Source organism: Panthera onca, chromosome A3 (genome assembly GCF_046562875.1).
Source record: "Panthera onca isolate mPanOnc1 chromosome A3, mPanOnc1 haplotype 2, whole genome shotgun sequence".
Lineage (NCBI taxonomy): Eukaryota > Metazoa > Chordata > Mammalia > Carnivora > Felidae > Panthera > Panthera onca.
Window position 1 is genome coordinate 117,698,727 of NC_138341.1, and position 13,967 is coordinate 117,712,693.

The window sequence follows — 13,967 nt, forward strand, 5'->3', positions numbered from 1 at the left end:
TTATTCTTTTCTAGATTCCTCAAAATGTCTATAATTAACATGTCTTTTTAAATTAGAAAAATGAAGATTTTTAAAAAATGTATCTATTTAAAAAATCTTTTTAATGTTTATTTTTGAGAGAGAGGGAGAGAGAGAGACAGTGTGCAAGTGGGAGAGGGGCAGAGAGAGGAAGACACAGAATTCCAAGCAGGCTCCGGGCTCTGCACAGAGCCCGACGCAGGGCTCAAACTCATGAACCGTGAGATCACGACCTAAGCAGAAGTTGGACACTTAACCAACTGAGCCACCTAGGCGCCCCTGTTTTTTGTTTTTCAAGATTTGTTCTTCTGGTTTAGGTTTGGCTCCTTTTGAGCATCTGTTCTGATATACTCATTGGCTTTGAGAGTACCTGGCAGTCAGTATTGGGAGGGTCTCTGAGATAATCTGGTCCAACATGTTTCATGTGGGACAACCGAAGCCCAAGGGTACAAGGGACTTAACCAAGGCCAGAAAGAGAACCAGAAGTTCCAGACCCCCAGCCTGGAGCTCAAGCATCTGCCCAAAGGGCCATAATCCCTAGGCCAAGCTGCCAGAAGGGCAGGGAGGAGGAAGGGAATCACAGCTAGAATTTACCATGTACGGTTAATGTGTGTTAGTCACAAACTGCAAGTGAGGCCTTGAATGCCGAGGGTAGCTGACCTCATAGACCCACCCAGCGACAATTCATCCTGGGAGTGACAGGTGAGAGGGAGCAAAGGGCAGCTGGGTGGCCTGAAGCTAGCAGGGTGTGCCCCAGGCCTCTCCCTCTCACCTCTAGGCCTCTCCCAGCAGTGCTTTCTCCCCCGTGACGGCTAAGGACTCTTACTGCCAGCGGCTGGGCTCGGACAGGAGAATGAAAGGTCTCCGCTGGCGTTACACACGGCTGGTAAGGGGCCCAGCTTGGGCTGGGGGGTTAGGTCAGCAAAGGTGCGGGAGGCCAGATCTCTGGCGGGATGGGATCTGGGCTAGCAGTGGAGGCAGGTGTGATGTGTCCCCCTCCCAAGTCCCTCCTCAGCTGGCCCAGAGTTCAGAGCTCAGGAACCAGGGGCCTTGATACCCACCCCCTGGTCCGGAGACCCTAAGGAGCACAGACGGCTGTCTCCAGCCAGATGGAGCTCTGTCCAGAAGCCCCACCCAGCTAGGACTTGCTCCCCAGGCTTGAACCTGGGGAATAGCAAAGCAGCGTCCTGGTCATTTCTCATCCTCAAGGAGGCCTCTCCTTCTTACAAAAATTCCCCCAAGTCACCGTGTGCAGGCACACCTTTACACACGCACACGCACACGTTTACACACCCACATACACACGCACGCTCCAACGTACACTCCGGTACAGAGTGGAAGCGTAACTGAATGAATGCATAAACCCACACACATCCACACTGACACACACACATATTGATACAATCCCGACTCACAAACACATTGACAGGTAAACACACACGGTTACTCAACATCTCCTCGCACTGCTTTGCCCACACAGGTCTATGTGGAGCCAATGCACCCATTCACGCGGACGAGCGCACATCTTACACAAACCCGCACGCACTTACTCACCTACTACACGCATTGTCTCCCCGGCTGACAGGGAACCTCTGACCCTTATTTTCTTTCTTTGTAACATAAGGGCAGTAAGGAGTACCTTCTTCTTAGGATTCTTGGGAAAAATACAGGGAGGTCATGCACAGCAAAAGCACTTCACCCAGTGTGTGCTGATCAATATCAGCCACTATCGGTATTGGTGGTGTTAGGATTATTATTCCACGTGCAGACGCACACAGATGTAGCTCCCAGGGCCAGGCTGGGCTGCCACCAGCGCTTCTCTCCTGCCCCTGAGCTTAGAACTTGATCCTCTGGATCTGGAGCATGCAGAAAACCATAGCACCCATGGCCACATCGGATGGGCACACGTACCTCTGACCTTCGGCAGGCAGGGGCCAGGGCAGAAGCCGGATACGGGCAGGGGCAGACTTGTCTGTCATGGGCACCAGCCTTCTCTGGCTGGGCTGCCGGTTGCAGAGCCCTGGGCAGGGGTGATGAGGCAGCTGAAGCTCTCGGGCTCCGGAGACATGGAAGCTGGTGTCTCCTTGTCCCTCGACTCACCAGGGCTCTTTGTGTCTTCACAGCCCAGTCGGGTGGAGGACGCTGTGTCTGTGGACGAGGGTGAGGAAGAGGAGACAGCCCTGGCCCCATTCTCAGCTCCTGTTCCTGAAGATCCTGTGGAGCCCCAGCTGGCAGAAGCCAGCCAGGTTCTAGGAACCTCGGAGATGAGGCAGGTTCGGGCACAGTGTGAGGAGCCTGAGGGTCTCACCCTCCTGCTCTACCCCAGCCAGGTCCAGGGACACCTGGGGTCACTTCCGCTATGTCCCAAAGCTGGGATGGGAGTGGAAGGATGAGGTAGGGTGCATTAGGGGAAGGGGTTCAGCATCTCATCTATTCTCCAGCCTCTAGAGACCAAGGTGACCAAAGGGAGAGGGCACCGAGGGAGACCTGACCTTGGTTCAAATCTTGGCTTTGCCACTTACTCCCTGCGTGGGCTTTAGGCAACTTGCTTCACCTCCCTGGGCCTCATTTTCCTCAACCGTAAAATGGGAATAATAATCCCTCTCTCTGAAGGCTGGTAATGAGCCCTTGGAAACAGTAAACTCCTCTGTAACCTGTAAAGCACCATGCCCGTGTGAGTGGAGTACCAGAGATATGGTGGGAGGCGCGGGGCAGGACGTGGATCCATCGCTCACCTCCAGCCCTGTCTCTAGCTCAGCCTCCACCTCCCTCCAAGAGTCACCGGACATTCCTGGAGCCTGGCCTTCTGTACGTCGAGAAATGGCTTCAGCCTGCGGAGCCTTTACAGGCAGATGGAAGGCCACAGTGGGCCAGTGCTGCTGGTGCTGAGGGACCAGGACGGGCAGGTGAGCTGGGCCAGGGCCCCAACTTGAAGTTCTGGGGGTGCCCAACCACACACAGTGGGCCCTGCCCCAGGGCAGCCTCAGGGGCTAGAGGCAGAGGTGATAGCCCAAGTCACTTATAATGGACACTGATGATGACAGTGACACCTACATTGCTCAGAGCCATTCCTTCCCCCCTTCATTCCCTAATTCATCCCTTCAACACGTGTATACTAAGCACCTTCTCTGTGCCAGCTTAAACACGGACTAGACCAACGTCAGGACAGAAGTGGTTCCAGCCCTCTTGGAGCTACAGGCCTAATAGGGAGGCAGGGTCAGGAGTTAAGCAAATAACTAGGAAGACATTTTAAGTGGGGTATCTATGCCTTAATGATCCATTTACGCTTTGAAAACATCCCCCTGCGGGTGGGAGAATGGATTAGAGGGGCTAAGAGAGAAAGCCGGCCAGTGAGGAGGCAGCCACAGGAAGCGCCTGCATTTCACAGCAGGGACCTGGGGAGGGCGCTGTCTCAAATCCAGGTGGTCTCACCAAGAGCGGATTTCTGGCAGGCTCTCTAGACGGGGTAGTGGAGAGGACAAAAGCTGGTTTCAACTGCTCTTCTGTGGAAGGAACATGTTAGAGCTGGGAGGGATCTCATGGGTCTCTGAGGACCCTCACGTAGGCAGGAGTTCCTAACATCCTCAAGATGCTGATCCAGGACTTTCCACCTCAAGGCCAGAGAGCTCACTTCTTCAGGATGGAGCCCCTTGGCTGAATGCCAGTGACTAGGAGGAAGTGGTTCCTTATGTTAAGTCAAAACCTACTCCCCATGGCTGCCTCCCAATGATCCTGCCTCTGCCCCTCAACACAGTGTATGAGAGTGAAAACCTGCAGTTCACCGACTATTCCACAAGGGGAAAATGGCTAAGTGAGCTATGGTCCCGCTACATAGTGAAATATTGCCAAGGGCTGGTAAGAAAAATGATGTAGACTCATAGCTATTAAAAGTGTTAAGGTTTTGTTTTCATTTTTTTATTTTTTAAGATTTTATTTTTATTTTTTAAGTAATCTCTACGCCCAGTGTGGGGCTTGAACTCACAACCCTGAGATCAAGAGCTGCGTGCTCCACCCATTGAGACAGCCAGGTGCCCCAAGTTTGTTTGTTTGTTTGTTTTTGAGAGAGAGAGAGAGAGACAGAGACAGAGAGAGAGAGAGCAAGTAGGGGAGGGGCAGAGAGAGGGAGAGAGAGAATCCCAAGCAGGTTCTGTGTTGCCATAAGCCCGATGCAGGGCTTGAGCTCATGAACTGTGAGATCATGCCCTGAGCTGAAATCAAGAGTTGGATGCCTAACCAACTGAGTCACTCAGGCACCCCTCAAGTTTTTGTTTAAAAATTTTTTTAAATGTTTGTTTATTTATTTATTTATTTATTTATAACATTTATTCATTTTTGAAAGGCAGAGAGAGACAGAGCGCGAATGGGGGAGGAGCAGAGAGAGAGGGAGACACAGAATCCGAAGCAGGCTCCAGGCTCCAAGCTATCAGCACAGAGCCTGACGCGGGGCTTGAACTCACGAACCGTGAGATCATGACCTGAGCCGAAGTCGGCCACTTAACCAACTGAGCCACCCAGACACCCCATAAATGTTTATTTATTTTTGACACAGAGAGAGACACACACACAGAGTGCAAGCAGAGAGGGGCAGAGAGAGAGGGAGACACAGAATCCGAAGCAGGCTCCAGGCTCCAAGCTATCAGCACAGAGCCTGACGCGGGGCTTGAACTCACGAACCGTGAGATCATGACCTGAGCCGAAGTCGGCCACTTAACCAACTGAGCCACCCAGACACCCCATAAATGTTTATTTATGTTTGACACAGAGAGAGACACACACACAGAGTGCAAGCAGAGAGGGGCAGAGAGAGAGGGAGACACAGAATCTGAAGTAGGCTCCAGGCTCCAAGCTGTCAGCACAAGGCCTGACGCGGGGCTCGAACCCACGAACCGCGAGATCATGGCCTGAACCGAAGTCGGACGCCCAACCGACTGAGCCACCCAGGTGCCCCCCAAGTTTTTGTTTGTAAAGCAGGATATGAAAGGCACTCTTGGGCCAGTGGAGAAAATGTATTATGAACTGGATACTAGATAATATTATGAAATGGCTGTTAATTTTATTAGGTGAGATGATAGTATTGTGGTTATATGTGAGAAGGTCCCCATTCTTGGAGCTGAACTATTTAAGGGTAAAAGGTTATAATACCTGCAATTTCAAACAGGACACCAAAAAAATATAAGGAGAGAGAAAGCAAATATGGCAAACACATTTACAGTTTTAAATCTTCATGGAGGGTATTCTGTGCCGGACTTTTACTTTTTTTGGATGTTTGGACTTTTATGAAGAAAAGTGAAGGGGGGAGGCAGCTTACAAAACAATGTACAGGGTGCCCGGTTCGCTCATTTGAAAGAGCATGTGACTCTCGATATCAGGGCCGTGAGTTCATATCCCACGTTGGGTGTAGAAATTACCTAAATAAATAAAACTCAAAAAAAAAAAACAAAACCCCACCAGATGTACTATAGGATCTGGTTTTCTGTATAAGAATACGCACACTGGTATTAAACAGATGCTGGGAGGAAATGCACAAAAATGTTAAGAATAGTTATCCTGGGGAGCAGAGGGGGATTTGGGATGGCTTCATATTTTCTTTCTGCTTGTCTATAACTTCTAATACTTTTCTACAAGGATTGCTTATACAAAATAAGTACATTTAAGAAAAAGGAGGAGGACACCAGCAAGGGCTCTTCCTTGGGGAGTGTTAAGGGAAGGGACACACTGATGGGCTCTGGGGCCCTCTCCATCCCCCAGCTCTGTCCCAGGCTCCCCAGGGGCCCTACTAGGATGAGCCTATATTACCAAGCCTAGAGAGCGGGGTTGCCAGAGGACCTCCACTCCCTTCCAGCTGCAACATCAAGCTCTTCTGCTTTCCAGATGTTTGGGGCCTTCTCCTCCTCGGCTCTTCGACTCAGCAAAGGCTTCTATGGTACTGGAGAGACATTCCTCTTCTCCTTCTCCCCACAGCTGAAGGTAATATTCCCAACCTTCTAGAGAGGGGGGAAGGAGGACTTACGACAAAGATCCTGGGGTCCTACTGGCTCCCAGATCCGTTCCCTATGCTGGGATGCCTGGTATCCATCTATCTTTCCCAGAAGGCAGTGGTGGGCAGTGCGTTGCCCAATTTCATTTCTTAAAAGGGCTCAGTAGATCCCTGGCAGCCACGGACCGGCTCAGAGAGGAAGAGGCGTGTTGCTCACCAGATGCAGGCTGCAAAGACAAGATGGGTCCAAGTGCAGGTTGATCTGTGGGTGTACAGGTAGGAAGATGAAGACAGACACATCCGATGACTTCAGTCTTCTTATGAAGTGTGGGGTGAGGTCATCAACTAAGAGTGAGGATGGAGAAGTGTGAAGGTTGAGCAGAGAGAAAGTATCAAATTGTCATCACCGGAGCGGAGAGGGAGGCCTGTGAGAGAGAACCAGACAAGCATAAGGACAGCTACGTGGCGTTAACTGGAGGTGGGGAGTGTCAGTGTAAAGGCAAGCCAGTCACTTGGGCACGTGTTTTCCTCCAGCTGCATTCAGGTCCTCGGGTCGAGGCATGGACAGAGTCCTTGGGAGGGCTCATCCAGGATGGGACTTTGGCCAAGCTGGTTTGACAGAGGGAGAGAGGGAAGCAGAAGTTGAAGGGAGTGAAAATACAAAATGGACCACAGAACCTACAGGATCCGTGGGGGAAGGGAAGCCAGGGAGGCTGAAGGACAATGAGGCAAAGATGAAAACAACAGATGAGAAGTGGCCTTGAGGTCAGAGACTTGGGGCAATGACACAAGTGGGACAGTGTGTTGGAATATAAGACACAGAGCAAGGGACGTTGGAAACAGACTGGTAAGGCTCCTGGCTGTGACCGTAAGGGACAGTGGCTGAGGTGGGTATAAGAAAAGCCCTTGAGAGGAAGAGGAGAGGAGCTGAGGGCAGCCATTGGATGGGTCCGTGTGGATGGCAAAGTTCACCAAAGACAAAGGCAGAAATCAGGAAGGAGGAGAGGATGGTGAGCCAGAGCTCATGCCTCTAATTAATGGTGACTGGTGACGAGGAGGTGGGTGACTGGCAGAGACAAGATGACTGGTGTCGTCATATGGCACTTGCTGCCAGAGAGCAGGGCTTTTGAAGGAGGAAGGGGAATTGTCCCCAACCCCTCCCATCTAAAGCTTTTCCATCTCTGGGCTATTTAGTGAACAAAACTACTTAGCACTGCATGCCTGGCATGAAAGACGACACTACCCTAAAAAAAATTTTTTTTTAATGTTCATTTATTTTTGAGAGAGAGAGAGAGAGAGAGAAGCAGAGTGCGAGTGGGGGAGAGGCAGAGAGAAAAGAAGACACAGAATCCGAAGCAGGCTCCAGGCTCTGAGCTGTCAGCCCAGATTAGTTTCTAATCTCATTTCACAAATTCGTGCATTCGATTGACAACATTCCTGTGAGGTACATACTATTATCAGCACCATCTTGCATTTGAGGAAACTGAGGCACAGAGAGGTTGAGTCACTTGCTCAACCTCACACAGCCAGTCGGTAGTGAGGATGCGATGCAGGAACAGGCTCCGGAGCTTGAAACTCAGCCACAGCACTACACTACCTCCTAAATGTCCGAAGTTCCCTGCCCTGAGATGCTCTCAGGCTTGCAGAGGAGAGACGAGTACAATCTAGAGTGATCAGTGCTGTGGAAGACACCCCAAGGAGAAGCACATGGATGAAGTGGAGGTGGGGAGATCAAAGGAGACTTCCCAGAGGAGGAGCTTCTTGCATCGCGTCTTGATGGACAAACAGAAGATCACCAGGTGATGGAGGGCATAGGGAAAAGTCTTCTTGGAGCACGCGCAAAGGCGCAGTAATTGGAAAGAAGGCAATGCCCATTTAGGAACCCAATAGGCGAATGGGTAGGGGGTCAGAGTGTGAGGGAGGGCATAGCCCTCTGCGTTGGCATAGCATGCCCTCATGAAATATTTGTTCAATGGATAAAGAACCAGTTCCAAGTGTTTTTGTTTGCTGTTAGAGATCTCTCCTCCCATGAATGGACCGAGAACCTACACATATACTCAGCGATTATTTGATCACATGACAAGTAGGTCACAAGGAGCTCTGGACTCCTTGCTGAAGGCAAAACACACTCTATCTATTGCATTGCCTCTATCAGCCAGCCTGGTACTCTTCCCAGGAAACAGGAAAGGGGTCTGCAGTTCACAGTAAACCCATGCTGGATTCTAATTACTACTTGCCTTCCTGTATTCACATGCTAGAATTCTAAAGTTCTAGGATTTTCCTCCTGTTGCACTGATAACTCCTTGGCAGAATCCTCTGCTGGCTCCTCCTCTCCCAAACCTTTCAACATCACAGGGGCCCAGAACTCAGTTTTTGGTTCTTGACTCTTGTCTACCCTTGTTTCTTTCAACATCTCGTCCATTCTCACTGCTTTCCATGCCATCCACGTACTGATGGCTTCTGCCCCTGGACTCTGAACTGACATATATCCAACTAGTACCCAGCATTTCTGCTTGGACCTCCGACATGGCATTGCGAGCCTCACCTGTCCAAAACCGAGCCCCTGACTTTCCCGCTAAAATCGACTCGTCCTGCCAGCTTCCCCAGTGAAGTGAATGGCACCTCCATGTTTTCTGCTACTGAGACCAAAAATTTTTGAGTCCTTGACTCCTCTCTGTCACATCCTACGTCTGAGCTGTCAATGAATCCTGATGGCTCTGCCTTCTGTCTGTATTCAGAACCCACCACTTCTCACCATGTCCTTTGCTGTCACCTGGTTCAAGCCACCATCATTACTTGTCTTTGTTCCTGCTATAGCCTCCTAACAGGTCTCTCTGCTTCCACCTCAGTCATCACAATACCTAGAGTGTTCCTTTTAAAAAGGTAAGTCAGAGCATGTCACTCCTTGGCTTCAACCTGCCAATGGCTTCCTTTCTTGGAGAAAAGCTGAAGTCTTTATAATAACCTGTAAGTCCTACATTTTCTGGCCTCTCTCTTATGTTGCTTCTTGCTGTTTTTCCTTTCCCTCACTCTGCTCTAGCCACAGTGAGCTCTGAGCTGGTCCTTAAACATGCAGGCCTGCTCCCACCTCAGGGCCTTTGCACATGCTGTTCTGCCTAGCTTGCCTTCTACTGGATCACCACATGGCTCAGCTCTCACCTCCTTTAGGATTCTGCTCAAATGTCACTATCACAGAGAGGCCCTCTGTGACCAACTAATTTAAATTTACAACATTCTATTCCTCGGAAACCCTTTTTTGTCCTTATCTACTTTTTTATCCTTGGCATTTGTCACCACCTAGCATATTTTACTTAGTTACCTGCCCCTGCCTGCTAGAATGGGAGTCCCGTGAGGGCAAGAAATTCTGTCTATTATAGTCACCATTTCACCCAGAACATAAAACAGTGCCTGGTACTAAATGCTTTGAAAATTTTGTTGAATGAAATGAATTTTTTTTACAGGGGCTGTCTTCACAGTCTCCTGCCATGGAATCCTGTTTTTTTAAAACCTGGGTAATCTTTACCTACCTTTGGTCGTTTGGCACCTCTTGTGTTCTTTATGAATTCCCAGTGGCTCCTTGATAGTGATTCCAAACAGCCCATGAACATGGTCTTAGTTTCTTCTGTCACAATGTTTATCTTACTCCTTCAAGTCTGAAGGTCATATTCTTCGATGAAAGTAGAGGAGGAATTGAATGGTTCTGTCTTCTCATGGTCACTTGTTAATATTAAATTCTCACCTCTTCTGAGCCCATGCTTATTTTTATTAATCTATTTTCTTGCTAAAAACCCTTTGGTTGCTCATAGAATATTTTGAACAACTAATTTCAGGCCGTAATATGCTATACCTTTGTGGCCCTCTAAAAATATTTTTATTAGCCAAATTGACTCTTGAATAATTCATTCATTCAACAGATATCTATGTCATGTCTTGGGAATACTGCTGGGAATCAAGACAGCCCTCACAGAGCTTACATGTTAGTGGGGCAGGCATTGGCACATTGGCATATGGAGAGGGTCATCTCAAAGGGTGGTCAATGCTGAGGAAAAGGACACAGGGTGTGGGAGGAAGGGCTACTTTAGACAGGGTGATCCAGGAAACTTCTCTGGGATGACATTTGGTCTGAAAGATGAGAAGTGGGCCAATTAAGGATCTGGGGGAAGAGCATTCTCAGTAGAGGGGTCAGCAAGTGTGAAAGTCGTAAAGCAGGAATAGCTCTGGGTATCCCAGGGACGGCAAGGCAAGGGTAGCTGAAGTGTGGTCAATAAGGGGGAGAAGAGGTCAGAGAGGAAAGCAGGGATCTGCTATCCTGCTGAAAGGATATCCTGCTGAAACCTGGGCTGTCAGCTCTAGCCAGGAGTTGGATTTTATTCCCATTGCAATGGGCAGCCCTTGGAGGCTTTAGGCAGAGGAATACTATCTGATCACATTTCTGTGTGAAGATGGGTTGTGGGCGGGTGACTGTGGAAGGAGGGATGCTTTAGGAGGCTGTGAGTGAGTGAGGAGTGACTGTGGTGTGGATTGGGTGGGCAAGAGTGGAGAAGGACAGGACAGAAATGGGAGTAGTCTGGGTGTCTCTTTGGGGTGGGGCCCACAAGACTTGCTGAGGAACGGGAGTGTGAGGCAGCACAGGGCAGGCTGCAGTGAGAGATGAGCAAACAGTGGATGGCAGGATCAGGGCCCAACTCCTGATCTGGACCTTCCCCCTCCTCTCTCCATTTGGAAATAGGATGCTTCAGAGAGTTCTGGTCTGCCCTAGAACAGACGGGCTTTGGGTTGTGGGAATTCAGACTGGAAGGCAAAAGGAGGTGAGCCCCCTTGGGGAAAAATGTAAAGAAATCTCAAGAGTCTAGGGGCCAGGGGTACTTCCTATTGTTTAGCTGGGGCTTGGGCCTGGATGTTCTGTTCCGTCCACGATGGAACGACTGCGCCCCAGTGGTGTGGAGTCAAACTGCAAGGGCAGGACTCTTCAGTAACCTAGCATTTCCTGTCACCCCAGGTCTTCAAGTGGACAGGAAGGAATTCTTTCTTTGTGAAAGGAGACTTGGATTCACTGATGATGGGCAGTGGCAGGTGCGTGTCTCAGTCTTCCCCGACTCTGGAGTCTTGGGGTAGTCTGTGTTCTGGTCCCTCTCCCATCCGGAAATACCGGGCAAGGCTGTCCCAGACAAAATGAGGCTGGTGGTTAACTTCCAGGCCTCTCCCTTCAACACTTCCCAGGTGCTGCCCAGTCTCCCAGCCAAACCCGTCAAACCTACTTTAAGTAAACACCGAGAGGAAAGAATGGCATGTGTTTATAGTCAGTGACAGCCTAGTCTGAATGTATGTGATTTGGGGAACAGCATTCCGCATGTTCGGATGAGGCTGGAGTCCAGGGATAGGTGAGCCTTACATGTGCCTGTCAGCCCCATAATCTCAGGGAACATAACTCATCGGGGGAAGGCAGGCGTCTGCCCAGGAAGCCAGCGTGCGTGCGTGGGTGTGTGTGTGCATGCTGAGGGGGATGAATGGGTTAGGAAGAAAAGGTTAGTCTTACCCCTGGTGAGAACTCCACGTTCAGGCAGAGTAAAATCTTACCCTGGGGGCAAAGATGAGAGCATTGTCGGATTAGTAGCAGGCAAATTCTTTGCTCTCCCAACTGCCTGAAGAGGCGCCCCCCCCCCCCCCCCCAAGCCAGTTTGGAGAAGAACACACCAGCCATTGCTGATTTGCAATCGGCAACCCACTTTCCAGCCCCGGCCTGGTTTGCTGTCAAATGAGGGGATCAGAACGAATGCTTTCTGATGTGTTTTGGGAGTTGAGTCCAGGCCTTAAGATTCACTCCTTTGGTTAAGCATTACCATCTTTAAAATGTTCCACATGTTCTAAACCCGGACTGTGGCGATGGTTATACCACTGTATATGTTTATTGAAATAACTTAACTGTAAAAAAAAAAAAAAATGCTCTAAGCCCTATGGGGAACAACATGTGGAGTTCCCAACAATTCTGGATAAATCGGCTTAAGGGAAGATGAGATAGTCAAAACAGAGCTGTGGTCATGGTGTGGCCAAAGGCTGATGGTGAGGATCTGGAAGGTCAACCTCCAGGAGTGAGCCATGCCAAGATTTTCCTCTTCTTTTTAGTGGCCAGTTTGGACTGTGGTTGGATGGAGACTTGTATCACGGCGGAAGCCACCCCTGTGCAACCTTCAACAATGAGGTGTTGGCCCGGCGAGAGCAGTTCTGCATCAAGGAACTGGAGGCCTGGGTCCTGAGCGGTTGCCCCCATCGTGGGAAGCTTCCTGAAGCAACAAGTGCTCACACTTGCTCATGAATGCCATCTAGACCCTCCTTATAGAGGGCTGCCCATTTTGTCTGAAGCCTGGATGACTGTGGTTGTAAGCAAACCTCCCTGTGGTCTGGGGACCCAAGACAGTCATGGAAACAAGCAATATTCTCCTGGGGATGTGAATCTGAAAGAGTGAAATGCACTCACATCTCATCTGAGCAGCACAAAGTCCCTCATGAAATTTCTTTTTATGTATTTATTAGGTAGGCTCCATGCCCATCACAGGGTTCAAACTCACAACCCTGAGATCAAGAGTTGCATGTTCCACCGACTGAGCCACCCAGGTGCCCCCTGAAATTTCTTTTTAGAGATTATACAATTAATACATGTTTATTGTAGAAAAACCAGAAGACATTTAAAAAGTTAAAACTGCCTAGGGCGCCTGGGTAGCTCAGCCAGTTAAGCGTTGACTTCAGCTCAGGTCATGATCTCACGGTTTCATGAGTTTGAGCCCCGAATCGGGCTCTATGTCGACAGCCTGGAGGCTCAGAGCCTGGAGCCTGCTTCAGATTCTCTGCCCCTCCCCCACTCACACTCTGTCTCCCTCTCTCTCTCAAAAATAAACAGACATTAAAAAAAATTTTTTTTAATTACAACTGCCTACAATTCAACCACCCCCCAAATCACGAACATTCTAGGCAATGGATATATACATCTTACAAAAATGGGATTCTATTCTGTATGCTTTAGAAATTATTTTAACTTATATTGTCAAACCACAGACACCTGGGCTCAACTGGTGAAACTAATAAAGACTCCAGTAGCACGTTCCTTCTTCTAGAACATTGAGGGCTTTCTGCCTGCCATCAGTGTGCCAGGTGCTTGCAAGTCTCTAATTTCATGAGGAAGATGGGAAAGCAGCAAATGAACAATATGCCTATGTGGATAAAGAAGTTGAATCTCGGGGCGCCTGGGTGGCGCAGTCAGTTAAGCGTCCAACTTCAGCCAGGTCACGATCTCGCGGTCTGTGAGTTCGAGCCCTGCGTCAGGCTCTGGGCTGATGGCTCGGAGCCTGGAGCCTGTAGCCTGTTTCTGATTCTGTGTCTCCCTCTCTCTCTGCCCCTCCCCCGTTCATGCTCTGTCTCTCTCTGTCCCAAAAATAAATTAAAAAAAAAACAAAAAAAAAAAACGTTGAAAAAAAAAAAAGAAGTTGAATCTCTGGGGCAGGTGAAAAAGGAGGAAAGATAGGTTTCCTGTCCCAAGAGCTCAGTAAATGAAGAAACATCCAGGGGCACCTGGGTGGCTCAGCTGGTTAAACGTCCGACTTCAGCTCAGGTCACGGTCTCACCGTTTGTGGGTTTGAGCCTTGCTTCTGGCTCTGTGCTAACAGCTCAGAGGTTGGAGCCTGCTTTGGATTCTGTGTCTCCGTCTCTCTCTGGCCCTCCCCCACTCGCACTCTGTCTGTCTGTCTGTCTCTCTCAAAAATAAAGATTAAAAAAAAAAAAAGAGAAGAAACATCCATATTTCTTCCTCCTGCCAGAAAACCAGATGACATAAGCCCTGTTAAATATCATCCCTTTCTTGCAAACCCAACACAGTGTTGAAACATTTGGGTAGATTCCTAGACACATTTCCTTCGTACAAAAGGGTCCAAACTGGGCACATAAGAGAATGTCATGAAGGAAAACACCTTTGGTTTCAAGA

At 49.3% G+C, this 13,967-nt stretch overlaps 1 protein-coding gene across 1 annotated transcript; it reads left to right on the forward strand.

Moving 5' to 3' along the window:
• The first annotated feature begins 133 nt into the window (after positions 1-133).
• TLDC2 (TBC/LysM-associated domain containing 2) lies at positions 134-12,323 on the forward strand. Its single transcript, XM_060617260.3, has 6 exons — positions 134-904; positions 2,142-2,291; positions 2,772-2,924; positions 5,890-5,985; positions 10,995-11,068; positions 12,119-12,323. The coding sequence occupies exons 1-6, from the start codon at positions 872-874 to the stop codon at positions 12,306-12,308; spliced, it is 696 nt and encodes a 231-aa protein (XP_060473243.1). The 5' UTR covers positions 134-871; the 3' UTR covers positions 12,309-12,323.
• Positions 12,324-13,967: the final 1,644 nt, after the last annotated feature.